At 37.6% G+C, this 10,943-nt stretch overlaps 1 protein-coding gene across 1 annotated transcript; it reads left to right on the forward strand.

Moving 5' to 3' along the window:
* Nucleotides 1-6,335: 6,335 nt before the first annotated feature.
* rasl11a (RAS-like, family 11, member A) lies at nucleotides 6,336-10,050 on the forward strand. Its single transcript, XM_079867912.1, has 4 exons — nucleotides 6,336-6,830; nucleotides 7,163-7,219; nucleotides 7,470-7,552; nucleotides 8,588-10,050. Exons 1-4 carry the CDS (start codon nucleotides 6,680-6,682, stop codon nucleotides 9,056-9,058), a joined length of 762 nt encoding a protein of 253 aa, XP_079724038.1. The 5' UTR covers nucleotides 6,336-6,679; the 3' UTR covers nucleotides 9,059-10,050.
* The last annotated feature ends 893 nt before the right edge of the window (nucleotides 10,051-10,943 follow it).

A 10,943-nucleotide genomic window follows, 5' to 3' on the forward strand; every position in this document is an offset into this window, starting at 1 on the left:
CCTATAATATTTCGTTTATGCTAATACTGTGTTACATAGGCTATATTTGCATTTGTGGATATAAAGAAAAGTAAAATTACAAAAATATATTAAAACACATGTTAATTCGTCATGATTTTTTCCATGCCTGTTAAATCTTGCGAACAATAAATGAAATATAGGCCTATTAATATATCGACTTGTGTGAACGAAAATTGTGGGACATCGGCTACTTTGATGGGTAAAATTTATTAGATCTATTTTACCTTGTTTGTAAAACAAACATTTTTGTTTTTGATTCCAATTCATGCTATTGAATTTAGAATAAATTCTATTTTAAATAAGGATAGGCTATAATTTAATAAAAAAATAAATAATAATAACCTAAAAGCATAGTGAACCGTTTCAATAGAAACGCAGACTAGTAGCCTAGCCTAATAATAGCCCCGCGTTGCATTCTTTTGATGATTTCACACTTAATATAAGGCTTAATTATATACGTTAATTAATATTCATATATTATGAATATTAGCCTATTTAGCTAAGTAATGCGCTTGGTAACCTTCCTGTCATGTAGCCTCACATGACCTAGCTTGCCCATGACCTCTTGTTCATATGGCTATGATTCGTATGCATCCGCCCTTCTCCTCTGGTTTCTCAACTGATCCTCTAACTACCGCAGAGTCATACAAACTCTGGACGCCCTATGTGGCTTTTGACCTATATACATATACAGGTGCTGGTCATAAAATTAGAATATCATCAAAAAGTTGATTTATTTCAGTAATTCCGTTAAAAAAGTGAAACTTGTATATTATATAGACTCATTACATGCAAAGTGAGATATCTCAAGCCTTTATTTGTTATAATTTTGATGATTATGGCTTACAGCTTATGAAAACCACAAAATCAAAATCTCAGAAAATTAGAATATTACATGAAATCACACAGTAATTACACAGTGATACCATGGTCATTGAACCAGGTTTTGGTTATTTTGGCAGTGTGGGCAGGTGCAAATCCTGCTGGAAAATGAAGGAAGCATGAAGTGCTCTAAAAATGTCCTGGTAGACGGCTGCGTTGACTCTGGATTTAATAAAGCGCAGTGGACCAAAGTCCTCTTTTCTGATGAGAGCAAATTTTGCATCTCATTTGGAAACCAAGGTCCCAGAGTCTGGAGGAAGAATGGAGAGGCACACAATCCAAGATGCTTGAAGTCCAGTGTGAAGTTTCCACAGTCTGTGTTGGTTTGGGGAGCCATGTCATCGGCTGGTGTTGGTCCACTGTGCTGTCTCAACGCAGCCGTCCACCAGGACATTTCCAGAGCACTTCATGCTTCCTTCAGCAGACAAGATTTATGGAGATGCTGACTTCATTTTCCAGCAGGATTTGCACCAGCCCACACTGCCAAAATAACCAAAACCTGGTTCAATGACCATGGGATTACTGTGTAATTACTGTGTGATTTCATGTAATATTCAAATTTTCTGAGATTTTGATTTTGTGGTTTTCATAAGCTGTAAGCCATAATCATCAAAATTATAACAAATAAAGGCTTGAGATATCTCACTTTGCATGTAATGAGTCTATATAATATACAAGTTTCACTTTTTTAACAGAATTACTGAAATAAATCAACTTTTTGATGATATTCTAATTTTATGACCAGCACCTGTATATACAGTGAGGAAAATAAGTATTTGAACACCCTGCTATTTTGCAAGTTCTCCCACTTGGAAATCATGGAGGGGTCTGAAATTGTCATCGTAGGTGCATGTCCACTGTGAGAGACATAATCTAAAAAAAAAATCCAGAAATCACAATATATGATTTTTTAACTATTTATTTGTATGATACAGCTGCAAATAAGTATTTGAACACCTGTCTATCAGCTAGAATTCTGACCCTCAAAGACCTGTTAGTCTGCCTTTAAAATGTCCACCTCCACTCCATTTATTATCCTAAATTAGATGCACCTGTTTGAGGTTGTTAGCTGCATAAAGACACCTGTCCACCCCATACAATCAGTAAGAATCCAACTACTAACATGGCCAAGACCAAAGAGCTGTCCAAAGACACTAGAGACAAAATTGTACACCTCCACAAGGCTGGAAAGGGCTACGGGGAAATTGCCAAGCAGCTTGGTGAAAAAAGGTCCACTGTTGGAGCAATCATTAGAAAATGGAAGAAGCTAAACATGACTGTCAATCTCCCTCGGACTGGGGCTCCATGCAAGATCTCACCTCGTGGGGTCTCAATGATCCTAAGAAAGGTGAGAAATCAGCCCAGAACTACACGGGAGGAGCTGGTCAATGACCTGAAAAGAGCTGGGACCACTGTTTCCAAGGTTACTGTTGGTAATACACTAAGACGTCATGGTTTGAAATCATGCATGGCACGGAAGGTTCCCCTGCTTAAACCAGCACATGTCAAGGCCCGTCTTAAGTTTGCCAATGACCATTTGGATGATCCAGAGGAGTCATGGGAGAAAGTCATGTGGTCAGATGAGACCAAAATAGAACTTTTTGGTCATAATTCCACTAAACGTGTTTGGAGGAAGAAGAATGATGAGTACCATCCCAAGAACACCATCCCTACTGTGAAGCATGGGGGTAGTAGCATCATGCTTTGGGGGTGTTTTTCTGCACATGGGACAGGGCGACTGCACTGTATTAAGGAGAGGATGACCGGGGCCATGTATTGCGAGATTTTGGGGAACAACCTCCTTCCCTCAGTTAGAGCATTGAAGATGGGTCGAGGCTGGGTCTTCCAACATGACAATGACCCGAAGCACACAGCCAGGATAACCAAGGAGTGGCTCTGTAAGAAGCATATCAAGGTTCTGGCGTGGCCTAGCCAGTCTCCAGACCTAAACCCAATAGAGAATCTTTGGAGGGAGCTCAAACTCCGTGTTTCTCAGCGACAGCCCAGAAACCTGACTGATCTAGAGAAGATCTGTGTGGAGGAGTGGGCCAAAATCCCTCCTGCAGTGTGTGCAAACCTGGTGAAAAACTACAGGAAACGTTTGACCTCTGTAATTGCAAACAAAGGCTACTGTACCACATATTAACATTGATTTTCTCAGGTGTTCAAATACTTATTTGCAGCTGTATCATACAAATAAATAGTTAAAAAATCATACATTGTGATTTCTGTATTTTTTTTTTTTAGATTATGTCTCTCACAGTGGACATGCACCTATGATGACAATTTCAGACCCCTCCATGATTTCTAAGTGGGAGAACTTGCAAAATAGCAGGGTGTTCAAATACTTATTTTCCTCACTGTATATATATATATATATATATATATATATATATATATATATATATATATATATATATATATTTTTTTTTTTTTTTTTTTTTCATCGCTTATCGCTTTTGACCGATGCATATGTTTTATCAGCAGGAGCCTGGACAGGGATAAGAAAAGACGACACACTGGCGCGCACACAAAAACACACACACACACACACACACACACACACACACACACACACACACACACACACACACACACACACACACAAATATTCGTGTTTGGGGACTTTCCATAGACATAATGATTTTTACAGACTGTATATTCTATCCCCTCCGCTTACACTAACCCTAAACCGACCCATCACAGAAAACTTTTTGCATTTTTACATATTCAAAAAAATATCACTTAGTATGATTTAAAAGCTGTTTTCCCCTTAAGGGGACCAAAACATGTCTCCACAAGGACAAGTATTTCAGATATTGCCATCTTTGTGGGGACATTTGTCCCCATGATGTAGGGATTTCCTGGACCACACACACACACACACACACACACACACACACACAAACTTGCAGTAATTGACTGCAAAAATGAACTCTGGTGCACAGTTGTTTTCTACTGTGATTAGCAATATAAACTTCTTGTTTAAATAAAATGTGTGGATTTAATGCTTTGCTTGGTCCATTGTGCCATGACAAAAAGAGGATGCAAAGGAACAGTAGCCATCCTAATAATATTTCATACTCGTTTTAGTGCACTGTAAAAAATGAACGTGCAAAGGAGGAGGTCCGTTTTAAGGAGGTATTTCAACCTGATTCTACCTATAAATTCTAATTTTGTTGTTCTAATTCAATCAGGTTTATGTAACATTAAACAAGGGAATGCTGTTTTTACTTACATTGACTCAATATACAATTTCCAGTATAGTGGTGCAGGTTTGACATCACTTTGTAGGCCAAAACGTAGAAGTGAGCTAGCATTTTAGCACTTCCGGTTCCATCGTCCCGAAGTCAATGGGTTTTTTGAATGGCTGAAATAAGGTTTGTGGTGAACACAAGCTAAAGACACTTTCATGTTTTATTCTACGACATAAAATACATCAGTTTTACCCCACTCGTCATTTTTTAAGCTGTCAAGTGTCTTGAAAAGGGCGGTTGCTAACAAGTGGCACTACAGAGGTGGTCGGGGAGATTAAACGTCATCACGCCAAAAAGGTAAGCTCAGTCCGCTTTTACAGCCTCATTATGCTCATAATTGTGCTCTTACAAACTATTCTAACTCAAAAGTTCTGGGAAAATGTTTTTAGATAAAAACTGAAAGATTTTTCAGAAGCTTAGTGATTGTGACGTTGAAGTCGAGCGACTGTGGTGTAGTTCGTTTAGCCTACCTTTAGCTTTTTAGTTCTGGCGACTGCATTTAGGCTTCAAAATACTTAAAAGTTGTGTTAATGTGATAATTATCTTTATGGTCAAAGTGTGCAAGTATCATAAACTTTTGTTGTATCACAGAGCTTGTTTTTAGAGATAATCCAAAAGCCAATGGGAAAATCCTATTGGGTTTTTTTGTAGAGGGAACCATCGTGATGCTGACTGCCGGTTGGCCTACAAAGTGACGTCATACCTGCACCACTCTATAGAGCTCAGGGTGGACACATTCGTCAGCGCTGATGGCCTGGTGGTTAGTGCACTGAAGTGGGCCGACCTGGGTTCGAATCCAACTCGGGGTCCTTTGCAGGTCCCGTTCCCCTCTCTCCACCCAATGCTTTCCTGTCACTAGCCATCTGTTAAATAAGCACAAAATGGCGGCAACAACAACAAAAAAATTAATGAGAAAAAAGTATGGACACATTCGACACATGAACACAACAACTGCACCACAGAGGGCAGTATAGTTGAACAAAGAAGAAGTAAAGGTTTATGTTTGCCTGCTGCTTGCTGATCAGTGAATTTTGCTGCAATGAGAAATTGTGATTTGGGGTTTTTATACACATTATGTTGCATCAAAGAGAAAATTATATTGACATTATAAAACAAACATACACTAAAAAATGATTTTTTTTGCCTATTGTTCAATTTAATTAATTAAAACGAGCTAAAGTAACACAATTTAACATTTTGTCACAACTTCATTTAATTGTGTTCAGTCCACCTAATATATTTTACTTAATTAATAAAATGTAATTATTAATAATTAAAACTACACAAATATTTTTTTATGACATAACTAACTGGGCTGCGTTTCCTAAAAGCATTGTAAGCCTAAGTAGCTAGATTGTAGAGCCATTGTCACTTTCATGCATTTAAGGGTTATTGATTGACTCATTCATGCGGAAAATTGTTCTTTGTGTTTACAATATCGTTCCTCTGTGTCGTTATCGTTATCGTTTATAACTGTGGTGTGGATTTCCAAAATCTTATTAAATCAGAACGATTAGGATATTAAAACCTTTTGTAGTTATTAATGTTGTTGGTGTGCATGGACCTTTAACGCAGTCTATTGCTTCACAACGACAACGTTTCAGTTACCAAAAAGGCTTAAATAAGCTTGGAGGAGAGGAGGTAATGTTAACCATGTATGTATGTAATGGAAACAACTGCTCCACCGTTTTTTGCTAGCACAGCTTTTCCGATATGTGTTTCGAAAAAGGCATTCAAATAACAATTTTTTTTCTTCAATAATTCACAAATTCTTTTAAATTATATAACATAATAATAATAATAATAATAATAATAACAATAATAAGCATATCTATTGAGGCTTGTTTCCACAACTGAATAAAACAATTTAAAAGATAATTTTTCGCAATTGCGTTTTAAGGATATCACGCAATTTTGAGAGAGAGAGAAAAAATCTGAATTGCGAGATAAAAAGTCGCAATTTCCTTTTTTATTTTTTTTATTCTGTGGAAGAAAGCTTCAATATCAAAACGTTTTACTTTACTTTTATTATAGGCTACATTTAATTCACACATTTTATCCTATCCCATTGATCTTAAAAATTAGTTTGAGTGAGTCACACTGGTTTATTCACGCCCCTCCTCGGCTTTCTTCATCTTTTTTTTTTTTCTTTTCCTTTTTTTTCTTTTTTTTTTTGCCGAAGGCGCAGTTGAGGTCTGTGTAAGAGATCTGGCGACCAGGAGCTTCGAGATGTGAACTGTACAAATTTAGCCTACTTCATTAGACTTTATTGGTTACTTCATTAGAGGGCCGTTATGCAGAATTAACATTCATGTCGTGCAGAAGCAGAGCCAGCGTTTGGGGTGCACTGGATGTCTGCACTTATTTAAAGCGGTCGATCAAGACCTCTGTTTGCCGAGGTAACGGTGGACTTCTTGCGTTATGAGGAGGACAGCTAACGTGTGGAACGGGCTCGTGTAGCGTGAGAAAGCGGAAGAAAAGAGATGCATTTCTAAACAGCCTAGGTTACAGCTTTCTAAATGCGTCTTCTTATCGAGCAGCCAAGAACAATGAGCAGTGGCTCTAGCAACTTTTTGCTAGTTCCTATACCGGAGTACCCTGTAATAGACTGCGTGCCTAACAAAAACGTCAAAATAGTTGTTCTTGGGGCAAGCAATGTCGGAAAAACAGGTAAATGTACCAGATTATGTGGCTTTTTAGATATAGCCTATATTTAATACAATTTTTGTTATTTATTCCATCATGCATATCATATTTTTATGTCATAGGAACTCATTCTAACATGACTCGTTGATTTAATGTTTATGCATTCATTCTGTTTAAAGTCATTAATAAAGTCTGAATGGTATGCGTTTTTCTAATCCTGAAAAATGATGATGATAATATTTTAGCCATTATAACGCCAGGGTGCGACATACACTGACTTGTGCATGAGCTATGTAACATTGTTATGCTTGCTAGTAATGCTGATGCAAAAGTTTCCATTTGGTTTCTATTTTCAGCCCTAATTGTAAGATTTCTTACTAAGAGATTCATTGGAGACTATGAAGCCAACACAGGTAAACATTATAATGAAATAAAGCTAAAAATACTATACTGAACTATAAAAATGCCGTCATATTTTACTCGTCACAATCATTTCTGTAATTTGTACTCGAAGTTTTCAGACTTTCAGCATGGTTTTCTTCATCAGTAGCCTAATTAAAATGAATTAAAATGGCTGAAAAGTGTAACTAACTAGCCTACTCAGAGCTTTAAGCAAATATTTAAGCAAATACACATTTTTTTTTTCTTGTTCAACATTTCTAGGAGCCTTGTATTCAAGGAAGATTAATTTGGATGGGGAGCAAGTTTCTTTACAAGTGCAGGACACTCCATGTGTCTCATTGCAGGTACCTTCAAATCACACTATACCAATGCTTTCTTCCGTCTTTAAGCTAAACCTCCATCAAAAGTAGTATGCCCATGCATTATCACAGTCATTTAGATCACTCAGTCATTGCCAATGGGATTCCTGCATGCTTCGGATGAACTGTGGGGAATATTAGTTCAAACATTTGGCCTGTAAACAAAGTGTGCAGTGCAGAGGAGATAAAAAGGGTGTGTTCAGCCATAAGCTCATTAGTCTGACTCATGTGTACTAAAGGGCTCTCTTCAACTGAATGAATCTGATCCTGGCTCAAGCACAGTGTATTTATAGGTGTTATGATGATTGAGAATTTACTTCTTATAGCTGTCATATGACAACTAACTCATTGCTAGTCAGTTCCATTATTGGTGAAAAATATTAAACATATTATAATTGCAGCAATCAGTAAAATAATAATATTATAGTTATTTTAATTGCTCAGTTGAATAAATTAATAATGTTTTGAACACTGATTCTCGTTTACATTAAATTTACATTAAAATGATCAGTTAATTTCCAATATGATACTGTATATAAATACAGTACAATTTTTTATGTTTTTGAAAGAAGTCTTTTATGCTCTCCAAGGCTGCATTTATTTGATCAACTATACATTAAAACAGTAATATTGGGAAATGTTTTCTGTTTTGAATAAGCCTATATTTGAAAATTTTAAGCAACAAAACTGTCTTCAATATTGATAATAATAAGAAATGTTTCTTGAGCGGCAAATCAGCATGATTTATGAAGGATCATGTGACATTGAAGACTGCTAAAAATTCAGCTTTGCCATCACAGGAATAAATTACGTTTTAAAACAGTAAAATAGAAAACAGTTGTTTTAATATTTCACAATATTACTGTTTTTACTGACATGCAGCCTTGCAGAGCATAAGTGAGTTCTTACAAAAACATAAAAAAATTGCTAAATTTTGAACTACATATATACACTGTACTATATACATTATATACATACAGTATATAATTGGAATAAAAACAACAGTTTTCTCAATTCCAGGATGATGCAGAGGGTCTTTACTGTCAGGAGCAGATCAACCGCTCCATTTACTGGGCAGATGGTTATGTGCTGGTCTTCTCCATCACTGACCTCAACAGCTACCGTACCATCCAGCCTCTATACCAACACGTGCGCCGAATCCATCCCAGCGGCAACATCCCCGTCATCATCGTGGGAAACAAGAGCGACCTGCTGCGCGCCCGGCAGGTCCCGGATCATGAGGGCAAGGCGCTGGCTGATGAATTGGGAGGGCCCTACTTTGAGGCTTCGGCCAGGGAGAACCATGAGAGCGTCCAGGCTGCTTTTCTGCACTTATGTCAGGAGATGAGCCGAGCGCTGGGAGGAGGAAATGGGGAGAAGAGAAAAGGTGGACTACACCTTGCCAGGCCAAAGAGCCCGAACATGCAAGAGTTGAAGAGAAGGTTCCGACAAGTGCTGTCATCCAAGGTCAAGTCAGCAACGGCACTATGATGATGAAATGATTGACAAATGTGACCGTGGAGGATTTAGAAAGTGTTGACAACATACTGTTGCTTAAGTGATTGTGAAACACAAGGCAAAACAATGAAACTTGTCAGTTGTTTTTGCAAGTAGTTGAGTGATGATATCACTGCTCTCTGGGTGAACTGTAACATGTGACTCCCGGCACTGAACTTTAAATCTAATGGTTTTAAGGTCATAAAGTCTGTTTTTGTTTATTTGTTTTAGCTGCTATCATGCAAATATTTCCTGGTTTTCCAGGATTATAATGACTTTTTAAATAATGATTTTCTTGTATTATAAATGTATTTCCTTAATCTCTTTTGATGTGAAGCAAGGATAAACTGATTATTTTTGACCAAGGCCATTTATTATACTGAAAGTAGCAAAATAAAATAAACATACCGAAGGGCAGTTTATTGGACATCGCAGTCGATTCCTAAGATTCACATGTGACTGCGGGCAGTTTTGCAAAATGCTATTCTAGGATTATCCCAACTTTTCCTGACATTGAGATAATTTAATCCAGCTATGTTGTTTATAATCGTGGGAGGAAGAGGTTGTTGACTGGTGGTTCCCATGACCTTTGACCTACTTACACTGTGTCAAGGATTTGATTGTAGGCCTACTGTGGAGGTTCATGGAGGGGCTCTTTGGCATGCTTCTTCCAGATGTCCCATTCGCCCACTCGAATATACGTTTGTATATCTTTAAGCACAGATGAAGTACCAGTCCTCTGATGCCGGTCTGGAAATTCCTACACTGAACTATTGCATCTACTGAGTCATTGACCTCTAACCTTTCACCTCTGATATTTTCTTCTCTTCACCCAATTGCCTAATGAAAAGCAGATTCAGAATGTGACCAGCCTGCAATGCTCTCAGAAAGTGAGAGTATGTCCATTTCATTATACCTAGACAAAGTAAAAGACTAGTAAAATATACTGTATATGCTTTGGTGATTTAAATTATTTCTCAACAAGCCTTTGCTCTCTGTCTATCTTCCTCTTGCTTTTACACCAAATACTTTTTTGTGTCAACATCACCATTCCATTTCAACTGAAATTTTATCATATCATTACAATCTAGAGAACTCAAAACTTTTTGGTATATCGCCAGAAGTCCCCTAAACCGTTACCAGATTTTGAATAAGCATTAGTTTTTTTTGACTCCCTTGTTACTTATAAATGTGCAAATGTAATTCAGCTGTGGTATATCCCTGAGGACTAAATGTTCCACAATTATAGTAGTTTCAAAAGTATTTCTGATCAAGAAAGGTTTTAAAAGAACTTAAATATGCTCTTATATATATATATATATATACATACACTCACCTAAAGGATTATTAGGAACACCATACTAATACTGTGTTTGACCCCCTTTCGCCTTCAGAACTGCCTTAATTCTACGTGGCATTGATTCAACAAGGTGCTGAAAGCATTCTTTAGAAATGTTGGCCCATATTGATAGGATAGCATCTTGCAGTTGATGGAGATTTGTGGGATGCACATCCAGGGCACGAAGCTCCCGTTCCACCACATCCCAAAGATGCTCTATTGGGTTGAGATCTGGTGACTGTGGGGGCCATTTTAGTACAGTGAACTCATTGTCATGTTCAAGAAACCAATTTGAAATGATTCGAGCTTTGTGACATGGTGCATTATCCTGCTGGAAGAAGCCATCAGAGGATGGGTACATGGTGGTCATAAAGGGATGGACATGGTCAGAAACAATGCTCAGGTAGGCCGTGGCATTTAAACGATGCCCAATTGGCACTAAGGGGCCTAAAGTGTGCCAAGAAAACATCCCCCACACCATTACACCACCACCACCAGCCTGCACAGTGGTAACAAGGCATGATGGATCCATGTTCTCAT

This window comes from Squalius cephalus (genome assembly GCF_949319135.1).
Source record: "Squalius cephalus genome assembly, chromosome: 3".
Lineage (NCBI taxonomy): Eukaryota > Metazoa > Chordata > Actinopteri > Cypriniformes > Leuciscidae > Squalius > Squalius cephalus.

What these genes read in the sequence shown, in the direction of transcription:
- rasl11a (XM_079867912.1), top strand. Translation starts at nt 6,680, where the DNA reads ATGCGTCTTCTTATCGAGCAGCCAAGAACAATGAGCAGTGGCTCTAGC. An exon ending in AAGCAATGTCGGAAAAACAG is followed by an intron (nt 6,831 to 7,162) that starts GTAAATGTACCA and finishes TTCTATTTTCAG; the next exon opens with CCCTAATTGTAAGATTTCTT. An exon ending in AGACTATGAAGCCAACACAG is followed by an intron (nt 7,220 to 7,469) that starts GTAAACATTATA and finishes CAACATTTCTAG; the next exon opens with GAGCCTTGTATTCAAGGAAG.